The following is a 15278-nucleotide window of genomic DNA, read 5'->3' on the forward strand; positions in this document are numbered from 1 at the left end:
AATCTACATTCCCCTAAACTTTCTGTATGATCAGCATGCTGTCTGTATCCAACTACAGGCTTAATATACCTCCTGGAGATTTTATCTTACAGCAACTTGCTTGAATAAGCTAAGATCAAATCAAGAGTGTCTTCTTGGATAGTTTTTCCCTTGCAATAAAAGAAGAGATATCAATCTCGAAAACCACTTTAGAGTCTTAGATTAGGGAGTGGAATCTGCTCTTTGCATTCTTGTATGGATTTATAAAGTTATCTCATGGCTTCTGGCTTAGCACTGACCATGAATCAAGAGTTCATCACTTGGACGGTCTTATTAGATTTAAAACTACTTTGTTGGGGGATTTTCCTGAAAGACAAACTGCTGAAGATTGGGAAACTTTTCCCGTTGAGGCAAGACAGGACAAAGTCTTAAACGAGACACAGGGGACAAAACACTGCAAGGTCTGATGTAATGATCAGCATTATTTGAGTCACAGGATAATGACATTGAGGAAGCAGCACAACTATTACAAGGGCATTTTAAGCCACATGAGGCCCACAGGAGGGAAGAGCCGAACTTACCTGCAGCAAGCCGGCCAGTTTTTTCTTCTGCTCCTCCAGACACACACTTGCTGACTTCCATTTCTCTTGGATCTCAGCGAGTTCGGCCTGCAGGGTGGCCTCAGCCCCGCTGTCGGCCGAAAGCAGAAGCTGCTTGCCAGCCTCCACGGTGAGGATGTAGCTGCCTTGTTGCCGCAGGAACACTTTTTCTTTGAACTGAAAGGAACCGGAGATTTTTGACTTTCTCATTCTTCTCTTCACCATATCCCCGTTATAAGTGTTTTTAAATAATCCTAAATTTCTACATCCATAACATGCCTTTTTCCCCCCAAAGCTTTACTGACCCTATACTTTGGGCCCAAGTGAAGGAACATATAAATAAATGAGAATTCCACAGACAGGGCTTAGTTTCTGTTGCCAACTTTTAAACAGTCATGATGCAACAGGAAGACTTCTCTCTATGCTGCTGCTGCTGCTAAGTTGCTTCAGTCGTGTCTAACTCTGTGCGACCCCATAGACGGCAGCCCACCAGGCTCCCCCGTCCCTGGGATTCTCCGGGCAAGAACACTGGAGTGGGTTGCCATTTCCTTCTCCAATGCATGAAAGTGAAAAGTGAAAGTGAAGTCGCTTAGAGTCATGTCCGACTCTTAGCGACCCCATGGACTGCAGCCCACCAGGGTCCTCCGTCCCTGGTATTTTCCAGGCAAGAGTACTGGAGTGGGGTGACTTCTCTATGAAGTTGACTTCTCTATGAGGCTAATGCAAAGAGACACAGAGGGATGTCTGACCCACTTGGAGGGCACAGCGAGGCTTTTTCAAGAGGCAAAAGCTTCATGAGTCTTGAAAGACACAGGGATACAACCAGATGAAGAAGGATCTGGTGTGATGAGGCCAGGAGTCAGGGAGAGAACACCTTCCGCACAGAGAAATAAGGATGGGCAAACTCACTCAACAGGATAAATTATGAGGAGTCAGGACACTAGACTCAGTTGTCAGTGGCTAGAATGTAGGATGTCTATAAGTGAGTGGTGTTAGATAAGGCAAGACCAGACCTTGAAGAGAAGACTGATTTTTATAGTAAAAGTGACTGAGATTCATGGAAGAGTATTAAGCCATCAGGTAGAAAATGGAGTGGAAGAAGGTCATATATCAGATACCCTAAGACACGTTAGGGTTTCTCTGGTGGTTCAGTGGTGAAGAAAGTGCCTGCCAATGCAGGAGATGCAGGTTTGATCCCTGGGTCGGGAAGATCCCCTGGAGAATGAAACGGCAATCCACTCCAGTATTCTTGCTTAGAGAATTCTATGGACAAAGGAGCCTGGTGAACCACAGTACATGGAGTTGCAAGAGAGTGAGTCAGCATGATTTAGAGACTAAACAACAATAACAAAGATAGGTTAGGAAGCGCTTGCCTATTTAGGGAAGAAATCATGACCACCTAATCTAAGGCAGTAGCAGTGAGGATGAAGACTTGAGGGATATAAGATGCAAGAAGCATGAGAAAAAAGAGTAGAGCTCTGGAAGGACTCTAGGGTTGCTGATGGATATAGACCAGTGATGACCTTCCCTTGGTTTGGACACATGGAGTGGACTGATAGAGAGTGGTTGGTTCAGGGATCATAGATGCTATTGGAACCCACCAAGTATATTATGTCTGTGATGCAGATAAAGCTAAAAGGTGGCTGGATGCATGAGTTGGAGGCTCAGGAGGTGAATGTGACCAGAAGAACCAAAGTGACCCTTCTTTCCTGGTAGGGAGCAGTGGAAGCCATGTGTAGAGATGGGGTTTCCCAGCGAAGCGAGGAGGAGACAGGAAGCAGAGAATGACCTTTAAGAAAGAGGACCCCACGAAATATACTGGGAGGGACCGATGAGAGGATGAGGAGGTCTCTATTTAAAAGGCTGGAGTTCCATACTCCTAGGTGGTGAAAGTAAGGGGAATGGACAAACAGCCCACCCAGGGCTGATCCTTTCACCTTTTCTGGAATATTTAAGGTTCATGTTTAAACGGCTCATGAGTAAAATATGTATTATCAGTGCCAGGTTTTCCTGTCCTTGCCACTGCATTTCCATCCACGCTGGGACTCACTGAGCTGCTGAGAGGGCGTTGGGGGGGAAGTGCAGGCAGTCTTTGAAGAAGCTGGGACTTTCACTGTTAAATATGGACTCTGTAATGGATCATTTTGTATATTTCTGTGGACATTTGAGAACAATGCTTGTTGTCATTCCAGTGTCACTCTAGAATCCTGAAGAACCGGGGTTAGGGTAAAGCATGCAGTGAACACACAGAAGAGTTTTAAAAATAGCCTGCTTTGCACCTTACCTGCACTTGATCAAAGAGGGCCCTTGCCTGCTGCAGTGGTATCTGGACAGTCCCCAGACCACTCACGGGCAGACAGGACACCTCCACCAGCCATTTACGGAGCTTTTCCGCCATCTCCCTGTAGCGCTGCCACTGGTGGATCTGGCTGTCAATGACGCCCCGCCTCTGCTGGGCCCGGCGGATCACCCCCTGCCACTGATTACTGAGGAGGGTCAATTTCAGGTTGAACTCATCCCTGGTGAAGAAATAATTACATAAGGAAAACCACTGTTATCCTGATGAAAGTGTTGTAAAAGTGTAAGCTGCTCAGTCGTGTCCAGCTCTTTGCCACCACATGGACTGTAGCCCACCAGGCTCCTCTGTCCATGGAATTCTCCAGGCAAGAGTACTGGAGTGTGTAGCCATTCCCTTCTCCAGGGGATCTTCCTGACTCAGGGATCAAACCCAGGCCTCTCACACGGAAGGCAGATTCTTTACCATCTGAACCACCAGGGAAGCCCTATCTAGGATAGAGGTCTTCATATATCATGCTGTGATCTACTGTCAGCTCTACCGAATGTAATTTAAAAAATTAATAAGCAGTTAAACTATCAGTCCACCAGGACTTTCCTGGTGGCTCAGATGGTAAAGCGTCTGCCTACAATACAGGAGACCTGGGTTCAATCCCTGGGTTGGGAAGATCTCCTGGAGAAGGAAATGGCTACCCACTTCAGTACTCTTGCCTGGAAAATCCCATGGACGGAGGAGCCTGGTAGGCTACAGTCCATGGGGTTGCAAAGAGTCAGACACAACTGAGTGACTTCACTTTCACTTTATTAGTTTGCAAACAGTCAGTGTGTCAGAACAGGTGGACATATCTGTAAGGTCACTGTCATTCACTCTGAGTGCATGAGAGGGGATAGAACATAAGACAGCAGCTTCAGTGGAAACGACCCCCTGGACACGCCCAGCACAACGTATGCAGCACGTGGCAGCATCTTAAGTATGCCACTGCAGGAGAAAGTGAGGAGACCAGCTTATTTACAACCTCTGTCCCCAGCTACAATTATAAACCACTTTGGATGAACAGAACTGCGTTATTTTAGCTAGAATCATAAACCACTTAGATAAAATTATGTTGTTTAAAAATACTTGAAAAACTGTACTCCATAAACTCTCACTCTTCCCTCACAATAGACAGCCCTAATCTTTAGCAAATTATTTCACATTCTAAACCATCCCTTCTACATTTTAAGCCCACTCTACCCGTTCTTAGAAAAATGTAAACTATCTAATCATCATTTTTGAATAAAGGTTGTCCATATACTTAGAGACATTAAATCTTATTTAAGCTTTCTCAATATCAGGCTGACTAATCTCAGAACTTTCAGTTGCTTCTTCCTACCTCTGTGTTTCCTAACTTTAAAAAATGTTGGTAGTTTTTTTTTTTTTTTTTAAATTATGTTTCTTTAGCAGCCAACTGTGGCTCTAGAACTGGTTTGTACAGTATCAAATAGACTGGGTTTCTTTGTAGATAATAGTGCTAGTCACACATTTTAGTACTAAAGTGTAACATTACTTGCTCTTTCTCTATTTTACTCATTTTGCTTTTCTTTCCTCTTGCGGATGGGTTCTAATCTGAATTAGATTTATTATTCTGGACTCCTATATTCTTGATATATTACCTAGGGCTACTATAAACTTTGGTTTCCCTGATGGCTCAGACAGTAAAGAACCCGCCAGCCAATGCAGGAGATTTAAGAGACATGGGTTCCATTTCTGGGTAGGGATGATCCCCTGGAAAACGGACTACGCACTCCAGTATTCTTGCCTGGAGAACTTCATGGACAGAGGAGCCTGGAGGGCTACAGTCCACAGGGTCACAAAGAATTGGACATGACTGAGCAACTAACACACACACTAAAAACTTTGATTTTGTAACCAAATGTGTTATTCAGTGCTTCTGTTTTTGAAGGAAAATTCTGATGTTTATAATCTATTTGCAATAGAACTAAATATGATGAATTTAAAAAGTAATAACAGTTAAACTATCAGTGTTTGCAAACAGTGAGTGTATCAGAATAGGTGGATGTATCTGTAAGGTCAAATATGATGAATTAGGTTCATGACACTTCCTTAAAAGATGCAAGCATCTGTCATCTCTGACAATGTCTAACTCCAGGCCTTGAGGATGGTCTATAAGAGTACCATACATACTGTTTCCCTATCAGCTAGCATTCAGGGTCTTTCTGGAGCCTCATCTTCACTTTGTAGAACCAAGCTGTCTGGAGCTATCTGACAGCATGAGGAACTACTCAAAACATGACACTGGGCTCAGTGCTGAACCTGAACTCTCAAAACCAAACGTATAAACAAACCTTTAAAACACAATACATTGGTAATCTAGGACCTCTCTTATTTATCAACATGCTCTCATCTGAATTTTTTTTTTCCCACTAGCAACGTTCAAAATTATCCTCAGGTCCAATCCTCATATTTTCATCTCCTTGGTGTTTTTCTCTGCTAACATTTAAAATTTAATAGATGTTGGCTTGCACATGAATTTTAAATTTTATTTTACTTAATGATGTGAGCTTTTATAATATTGTCATGGAGAAGGGAGGATAAAGCAAAAGATAAGTTGATTGCATTTGAATATGTCTTATTCTAAAGGCCTTAAATTCTTAGTTAAGCTCACATTTAAGTTTGGCTTCCCTAGAATAAATATGGCATCAAATTTTGTTGTTCCAAGTTTAACCATGAAAATCTTTCATGTACTTCCAAAGAAATATCCACTTAAGACTAAAATTGGTTCCAAAACATGAAAAAAAAAACCAACACACTCTTAATCAAAATAATGACTTATTTTCTATTTTGTGGGGGCGGGGGGGAACTAAGTTAATTATAATCACAACTAGACTCTTTAGAGTCCGTTGGACTGCAAGGAGATCCAATCAGTCTGTTCTGAAGGAGATCAGTCCTGGGTGTTCTTTGGAAGGACTGATGCTAAAGCTGAAACTCCAATACTTTGGCCACCTCATGCAAAGAGCTGACTCATTGGAAAAGACTCTGATGCTGGGAGCGATTAGGGGCAGGAGGAAAAGGGGACGACAGAGGATGAGATGGCTGGATGGCATCACCGACTCAATGGACAAGAGTTTGGGTGAACTCCAGGAGTTGGTGATGGACAGGGAGGCCTGGCATGCTGCAATTCATGGGGTTGCAAAGAGTCAGACATGACTGAGCGCCTGAAGTGAACTGAACTGAACTGGTCCTAATTATGGAAAAGACATACAAATGTGATTAAAAAAACGAGGTTTGTATTCCAAATATCATCATAGAAAATTGATTGGGTAGAGTAAATATTGTTCCTAAGAAAGGTAACACAAGACGAAGCTGCCAATTCACATACCATAAATTTAAAAAGGGGCTAGATTTTACTCTGCATTTTTAATACAGAGATACTTTGCTAAGCAATAAAGAGAAAGCAGGGTTTCAGACTGAGTGTAATCTGACTTAAGGTAGCAAACCATTTCCAAATCATGGTAAGGGAAACCTGGCTTTTCCTGAGTAAAAACCAGGTACATGAGGGCTAGGCTTGATTCTGTTGCTACTTAGTTATGTGACCTTGGTCAAATGAGTTCACGTTTCTGGGCCTCAATTTTTCATTTGTAAGTAAGAGAGATAGACTAGTGACCTCTGTGCTCCTCTGAGGAATAAAATTTCTGCAACTGTATGAGAATATTACCAGCATCTGTTGACACATCACTGACACAATTCATTCTGATCTATTTTAATTCCAGCCTCCTCCAGACCACTAGCAAAGATTGGCTAGGTGACTTCCAACTACTCTATGTCCTTCATATAACACAACAGAGGTTCTTTAAAAAGATTCAATACTCAGTCATTTCAGTGGTTCAGACAAGTCCTTCCTCTAATTACTGAGGGTCCTTTGTGGGACACTTGCTTTAGGCATATGTTCTCTAATCTGCTCAAAGAAAATGACTAATTTACTGGAACCTTTCTTTATGATACAATATCAAAATCCTACCTGTCATCAACTTGACCTTGTTCTAGAAGGTGCTGTCCATCAAAAATGATTGAGTGCAAAATCTGCTGACGGCTGAACATCTCTGCTTGAAACAACTGTTATTTAAAAAAGAAAAACATAATTTAGAGTTCCTAATTTTACTGACCAGTTCTCCAAAAACTTTCCAAAAATTCTGGTTTAAGCAAGACTATGAAAAACACTTCCAGATGAATCAGGCTGTATTAATATAAAAAATCCTGCAAGGTAAGAACATTTTAAAAACTATCCGTTAAGATAAACTTAAAGATACAGTTTAGTTTTTGTTTACTAAGACTGTGACTAAAAGTATAATTATGTTTCCCTTCTTTCTTTCAAAATCACCCAATAAAGTTAGTTAATACATAATTTGTATTCTGGTTTATTTTATATGCAGAATATGGTCCATTTTTAGACAGAATAGTTCTAAAACCTTTTAAAAAGTTGAAGAATGGAAAAAATCCACCATTTTTAATAAACTCACTGTTTTTCAATTTAGCTAAGTCAATAAAATTGTTTCACCACTAAGACTTTCAAATTTTCACTGTTTTTTAAACAGGTTTATTGAGATAGAATTCACCTGATTAAAGTGTGCAATAATTTTTCTCATATTTACAGTTATACAACTATCACCACAATCAATTTTAGACTATTTTCACAATCCCCTCCCAAAGCTCCATACTCATTAGCAAGTTTCCAGCTTTTAGCTTTTCTCTGCCCTAGGAATCCTGGATCTCCATTTGTGTGTATTTCATAAACACACGGAGCAACTTAGTTACACTAGAAAACAGCAAAATAGAGACTAACAGCAAATTTATTAATTTGCTTTCCAGATCTAATTCACTCTAGATGTTTCTTGAGAAAGAATTATAATGCAATTTGATCAGGAAGTACACTGGGAGATGTTTGGTAGCTTGATTTTCTAGTATAAAACATGTATGTGCTTTTTAAAGAACTCACAATTTTAATTTATTAGAGATTTTTGACCAAAGTGTAATCTCTAAGCAACTAGCCTCAGAAATATTATTGTAGTCTGTAACTCAACTTGGAAATTACCTTACCATAATTCTGACATGATACCTTGCAGGATATTGAAGCCTGTCCCATGCTTATAACCAATCACATTTTTGGGATTAAGATATCAAAACTTCAAGCTTAAAAAAGACGACAAAAACACTGCATGCATTTGAGCAGACTCGGCGCACAGTATAGGTCTTTCTTCCACATGGCATTTTTTTCAGCATCTTCCAAAGGCCTAACTGTTTTATCAGCCAAAACAGTACTGGCATAACTTACCTCATGTGCTCTCTGCTGCTCCAAAAGATGCTGATAATTGCCTGAAATCTCTACTGCTAACTTTTGTTCCGTTTGAACTAGGAATTCCATCCATGTTTCACATTTTTCCAAGAAAGTCTGATGTTGTAGCAAAAATGACTGTAACTTACTGACAGAACGAAAGAAAAAGAATGACAATGTTGCTGCTTTTTTCTTATGCCTGTAGCACATAAAACTAGATTAAATATTCTCTGCCTCCAGTTTTAATTTGACCTCTACAAAGCTCTCCCATGAGGTAGTGTTTTAAAACATAAAAGGAAAACTGAAGAAAAATGTTCTAATGATAAAATTATATATCTTTTACATATTCTTATATAAAGGGCTTCCCTGGTGGCTCAGAGGGTAAAGCATATATAAAAGCTTTATTTTTTGATAAAAACAAGATTAAACATTCCTCAGTAAATTCAACATGAGAAGCCGTATCACAATTTGAGTTGCCCACTTTTAGTTCAAATTTTGTTATCACTGGAAAGACCTAGAATGTATGCTATGCTATGCTAAATCGCTTCAGTCGTTCCTGACTCTGTGCGACTCCATAGACGGCAGCCCACCAGGCTCCCCCGTCCCTGGGATTCTCCAGGCAAGAACACTGGAGTGGGTTGCCATTTCCTTCTCCAATGCATGAAAGAGAAAAGTGAAAGTGAAGTTGCTCAGTCGTGTCCGACTCTTATCGACCCCATGGACTGCAGCCTACCAGGCTCCTCCGTCCATGGGATTTTCCAGGCAAGAGTACTGGAGTGGGGTGCCATTGCCTTCTCCACTAGAATGTATAAATATACACAAATCATGAACTATCTGTACAGATATTTCAGAGTAGCCAAAACATCTCTGGGTTACGCTACCTGAATCTTTCCGTAGTCTGGGAGGAGATCAGAGACCAGCGCCGATTGAGATTCTGCATCCTTTTGATTTCTTTATCGTTCAGGGGCAGCCTGTATCCAAGCTCATTCAGACGGTCTAAATCTGGGACCATGCTACTGAATTTCAGCATCTGTCCCTGGAAGCAAGATGCAAAAGTAGGTTTAGCACCACGGTCAGAAAAGGCAGAGGACTTTCAGAGTGGACAGTGAACTTCTGATTTCTGGGAGAAGCTGGTCTTTGGTCTCCTCTGCGTTTCTAGGCACCCACTTGCCATCTCCAGAGTCGCACAGAAAGCAAAACGGCACCTCCCCATCAGCTTTCAGTGCTGCTGCTGCTATTGCTGCATGGCTACTCGCTGTCCTTTATTGAACGCTTAGTAGTTTATATGTGTTATTTACTTCCCTCATTTACTCAGCAGTAATACTTGCTTGAACTGATAAAGGATGAAAATTGTGTTGATGACTGAAAAAACTTATTTCCTACCCTTTATATGTCATTTATCTGTGTTAATCTGCTCCACTATTATTTCATAATAATAATAATAGTTATAGCAGTAATAGCTAACATTTATTGAGCCCTTATAAACCAAGCACTGTTGCAAGAGCTTTATAGATAATAACTCATTTTATCCTCAAAACAATTCCATAAGGTAAGAACCACTACTATTCCTGATTTACAACAAGAAATATGAGGCACAGACCCTTTAAGGAAATTGCTTAAGACCACCCAGCTCGTGAGAGAGCCAGATAAGCAACATTTGATGGGTTCTCCCTGGATACAACACAAACTCACTTAAGCTCTGAAATTACCATGTGTCATCTCAAGAGCTTCAGCTTTAGTTTCTTGACCCCAGCCCCAAACTTGGTGAGACTCAACTGAGAAAGCAGTTTATGCTTTCTGGTCTCTTTTGTCCCTCCACACACAGGACAAAGCTGCCTGTCCTGCCTTTTCCTGTGGGCATTCTTAACTCCATCGAGGAAACTGGCTATAGGAAGAAGAAAAGGTCAGGCCACCTTTGGCTGTGAGTGTTTCCACTTTATGTGCTCTGAAAAAAGGCTCATCACCCTGAGAGGGAATAAACCTTTTCAACTGTCAAAGCCAAAAGCAACCTGTTAGATGCCAGAATTTCCACGGGTACGTATCAGCAGTGAACAAAACTGACACGGTGCTCACAGAGTGTAAGACACTATTCCGGTAGTGGAGAGAACAGTAGTCAGTTAATCGAATGAGCGTCATTAGAAGATACGACGAAACTGAAGAAAAAGAACAGTGGGTCTGACAGTGTGTTGCTGGGTAGCCTGGTCATGGACAGAAGGGGAGGCTTTCTGAGAGCGCCATTGAACAAAAGGACCAGGAGCTGATTCCTTCTGGTGGGCACGGAGTTGGTGGGGATAAGGAATGAATTCCAGGAAGAAGGAAGCCAGGGCACATCTTGCCCAGAGACGCTGGGAAACAGCAGCTCCCAAGTGGCTGGAGAGTGACAGGGACAGTGGTGAAGATGAGCTCCTTCAGAGGGTGGAAGCTGGGTATTTCTGGTCTTGATACTTCACCACATCTTTATCCTGAGAGCAATGGGAACCCATAGAGGGTTTAAGCAGAGGGATAATATAATAATAAAAATGGGCATGTCTATTGTATTATTTTACTTACTTTAATATAGTTCATAATTAAGTGAATCCCTGCAAAAGGAAAAGACCATTGTAGCATTATGGGTTGGAGGGAGAGAGGGAGACTCAAGGAGGCCCGTGGAGGTTGAAGCTTGGTCTTGGCCCCTGAGAGACTGGCAACTTGACTGGGAGCGGATGAAGGCAGCGATGAAAGGTTGAAGAACATGGGCGGAGGTCATGGGCTAGGTGTGAGAAGGGACAAGAGGGAGGAGGGAGAAGAGTGAGATAGACATAGCACTGCTCCTGGGGTCCCCCATCACGGGCCATGACATCGGCTGTGGTCACAGACATCACTCCTCTCAAGAGAAAAGGAAAGCAGAGCTGGCAAGAATTCTCTTGGGAACAAACGGCAGGCCTATGTCAGGAGTTCTGAGTTACCCTTAAGATTCTGAGCATATAAACCTGGGGGACTTTCCTGGCACACCAGTGATTAAGACTGTGACTTCACTGTAGGGGGCATGGGCTCGATTCCCTGGTAGAGGAAGTACAGTTTTAAACAATTAAAATGCATGTGCTTGGCCAAAATAAAAAAAGAAGAAGCAGCAGAAGCTAGATCTGGGATGAGGATTTGAACACACTTACCTTCAGCTCCTCCATCCTTTCCTGGATGGTCGAGAGGTCAGAGGAGTGGCTAGGGTCCTGCCCTTGTAATATTTCTTCAGCTTCTACTATCCAGGTCTCCAAAGCTTCTAAACTCTTGGTAAAGGTTTCATAGTCAAGAACGCCAGCCTTTGTTTCACAAAAGAAAATTGGTATTTAGAAATCTAGTGAAAGGGCAAGTGGATGTTAAAATTATTTTTCATATTCTTGCATCAAATTGCCATTCTCCAGATGTCATTTCTAAAAAGACAAGGTTGCCATGATTTACACTTTCTTCTTTATATTAATGTAATTTTCCTAAAGCTTAGAATTACTTCTATGTACCATTAATTAACCAATTAAAGTTTTTTAAAAATACATTATCAAGAGAGATATATTGATTCTTACAAAAGCTTATGTAAAATGAGTGTTAACATTAAAGTTACTTAACATTTATTAATTGAACATATTTTACCAAGAGAAAAAATCACTGATTTTAGGGCAAAATTACATGGTAGAGAACAGGGCAAGACTCCCAGCTTTCCTTGACCCCACTGGAACTTTTAAATTTGTTTATTTTTAAATTTTTTGATCTTGAAGGAAGCATTGTTTGATGATGAGAGTTCTCCTTTTCCTATTTATGGCCAGGTTTTACAGGATGCCTAATTCATAACACCCGCTGAATATAAGCTCTGTACCTGTAACACAGTCTGCTGTTTGCAGAGAGCCTGTTCGAGAGCATGTAATTGTTGCCTCAAAGAGAGCCAATCGGATTGAATGGCTGATGCTGCCGAAGCGTCCACTTGTTGCTTGAGTTGCCCTCCCAGCTCATGAAGAACTACAAGAGAATCCTGAATCGGCCCCAATCCTTTGAGGAGGTCCTACAGAAGACGAAAATATGCTCATCATGAAACAACAGGTTAAGTGTACTCATTATTGTAAACAATTACAGACACTCATTCTTATTTGTTCAATTATTACACTAAATAACCTCCCCCTGTAGAGGGGGGAAAAAATCAAAAATTGAATTCCATTTTTAAAAACGTGTGTATTAACATAAAAAAGTGCTATTTTGATTATAAAAGCCACATAGGTTCCTTATAAGACATAGAGGAAATGCAGAAAAACTTACATAAAGAAGAAAAAAAATTATCTACAAGTATAGCCCATAACTAGAAATATTTTGGCAGTTTTTCTTTTCTTTCCCCTTGCCTCTTCATGTAATTGATATCAAGTTGAAAATCCAGTGCTACATTTTACCTTCTAGGACTTAACATTAGACACACAAGGGGAAGCTGTATGTGTGGTCACACCACCGTGGTTACAGTACCCCACCCCTGGCCGGTGGGCTCAGAAGCCTGGGCACGGCTCTGTGAGCAGCAGCAAGAGTGGATTCCATCCTTTTCCGCAGCATCTCTTGCCTCCATGCTTTGTGGGACCCTTGTATATACTCCAAATTATAAGCTGGTGGAAATTCCCTATTTCAGTTCCATCTACCACTTAGGGATGACAACTGACTGGTTCTTCTACCTGTTGCTGATGACTCACAGATAGATGGAAAGAGCAGAGCCTGCCTGGGGACTTCAGTGAGAGGGGAAAAACAAAGGGCAACTTTAATCCTGACAGAGAGATCAGAAAATTCACAGCCATCATTTGGCGCCCTTGACTGTAAAACAAGTATCTCTCAACTCAGGAGGACTGAATATGGAAAATGACAAATCTCATAAAGATGAGCTATGTGGAAAGAAAAAAAAAAAAAAAAACCACTGAATTAACTTTACGGTAAAACTTAAACTCTAGCTTTCAAGGGATTATTCATTTTTTGTGTGAAGGCCTTAGAACGAGTTAAACTTTTATTTATGTGTCTTTTATAACCTGCCTAATTCTAATAAACTGATTTGGGAAAGTTTATAAGAAGGTCTTTGAAATAAGTTCATTAAAATAAAGACAAACGGGGCAAACAGTAAGAGGCATGTGATAAGTGAAACAAGAGAAGAATAATTCCTGAAAACTTTAAGTAGGTTATTGGCAGCTGCAGTGAAAAAGAGAAATATTAAAAAGCTATTAAAAAGAAGTATACTCCTCATAAATCAGGAGAGAAAGACTTCTTCTTACCATTAAGTTCTTAGAAGAAATTATTGTGTTGAGGCTTACATAAGAGATAATGGCCCTAACTGGACTATATCTTTTAACAGTGGATTTTTAAAAGATGTAACATTACTTTTCATACTGTCATTTCTTATATTGACCAACTCTGTAAAAACAGAGATTCTTAAGTCTTTCACATGGACTGTATTCCATTAGGAAAAATGAAAAAATTCCATTAGGAAAAAAGAAAGCAATGGGAGGGGATCTCTTTAACTCTGATACATGTGCAACTGTGTTCTGAAAACCTAGCAGGCTCTCTGATATTTGAAACAATTATTTTTGGAAAGCTGTCCCACATAGAGCCATAACAAAAGCTTACACACAGCAGCACTCGCCCTGTTAAACTTGAGAAGTCTAAGCCTGGCAAGTTGAGAACTCGCGATAGTTCTTGAACATACATTGCAATCTTGGATCCAGGTGGCAACTTCGTCATCACCGATGTCCTTGTCGGTGGCTGCCTTCAAGAACTCGTTGGTTCGTCCCTCCTGCTGTTGAACTGTAGCAGCACACTGTTTGAAGTAGTCCTTGTATCTCTGCCAAAGCTGAAGTAGGGCCTTGCTGGCACGCAGCTGCTCGGCAATCTCTTCCAGCAAGTTATTCCATCTGGAAACGACAGCCAACACTCATGGGTTGATTCCCACCTCTCACCAAATGCTGTTATTTGCTATTTTATTTTTCATGATCCTGGTTCATGTGAATATGGAAATAATGCAGATGTCTCATTTCTATTTAACGTAATAAAAAGTAACATTTCACAGTCATATTTCAAGGGTAGATAGTAGAAAAGGGGTCAATCTTGGGGTATACTGCAGTTATAATTCCTTTCCAAATGTCTTCACTGCATTTGTGTGTGTGTGTGTGTGTGTGTGCAGTCATAGCCCGCCAGGCTCCTATGTCCATGTAATTTCCCAGGCAAGAATACTGGAGTGGGCTGCCATTTCCTTCTCCAAGGGATCTTCCTGACCCAGGGATTGAACCCAGGTCTCCCATACTATAGGCAGATTTTTTTTTTTTTTTACCAATGAGTCACCTGAGAAGCCCCATCTTCACTACATTTGTTTCTCCTTAAATTCATTTTGTGAAAATAAAAACATTAATAGAATAGAGCCTATAAGGCTCAAGTTCAAAATGCTAGGGTTTAATTGTATCATTATTTATAATTAGATTGTGATATAAATAATGAGCAACAGTGTAAAACCAGCATATTCCATACCTCATGTTGACTTCTTTTAGTGTATCAGTAAGAGTTTCTGTCACAGGTGGGTGACACTCTTTTAGAAGTTGGTTGGTCACAGAGCCAAATTTCTGCAAGCTCTTTTCCTGTTTTTCTAGATCATCTTGAAGATTCTGCCCAAAGAAAAGGCCACAGATGACATGACAGGGTCTAAAAATGCTAATGATCAAATTTTGAAGTAATATAGCTGCTTTCATACAATATGAAAATATGCACACACAAATACATAAACTGTGACTTTTGCCCCAATGTTTCGTAAGTTTCCTTTAGATAATCATTTTTCCTTTTTAATGAGTTTGTTCTTGTGGGTGTGAGGAGGGACTCTTAACAATTGAGCCTCGGAGTGGGATGGGTAATTCTGCCAGGAAAGTTCACACAGGGAACTCCTGTTCATCATCCAGGAGGAAGCCGTGGGGCTGGTGGGTGTGCAACCTGGCACACCGTGGTTCTCTTTGCTGCTTAAGATAAAAATCCAGATCTATATTCTATCACTTACCGAGAGCTGCTCTGTCAGAAACTTCTGATAATGACAGTTTAAGATATCATA

General features: G+C 40.8%; 1 protein-coding gene across 13 annotated transcripts in view; it reads right to left on the minus strand.

Moving 5' to 3' along the window:
- Positions 1-15278, minus strand: part of SYNE1 (spectrin repeat containing nuclear envelope protein 1) — a 496771-nt gene that overhangs the window by 93308 nt on the left and 388185 nt on the right. For all 13 annotated transcript variants that reach the window (XM_027551881.1, XM_027551880.1, XM_027551874.1 and 10 more), the window contains 9 exons: positions 14711-14844; positions 13896-14100; positions 12048-12230; positions 11353-11499; positions 9085-9239; positions 8204-8351; positions 6893-6987; positions 2863-3097; positions 561-755 (listed from right to left, as the gene is read on the minus strand). In XM_027551881.1, the coding sequence (XP_027407682.1) occupies positions 561-755; positions 2863-3097; positions 6893-6987; positions 8204-8351; positions 9085-9239; positions 11353-11499; positions 12048-12230; positions 13896-14100; positions 14711-14844 (1497 nt within the window). The remainder of the gene's footprint in view (positions 1-560; positions 756-2862; positions 3098-6892; positions 6988-8203; positions 8352-9084; positions 9240-11352; positions 11500-12047; positions 12231-13895; positions 14101-14710; positions 14845-15278) is intronic.

Source organism: Bos indicus x Bos taurus, chromosome 9 (assembly GCF_003369695.1).
Source record: "Bos indicus x Bos taurus breed Angus x Brahman F1 hybrid chromosome 9, Bos_hybrid_MaternalHap_v2.0, whole genome shotgun sequence".
NCBI lineage: Eukaryota > Metazoa > Chordata > Mammalia > Artiodactyla > Bovidae > Bos > Bos indicus x Bos taurus.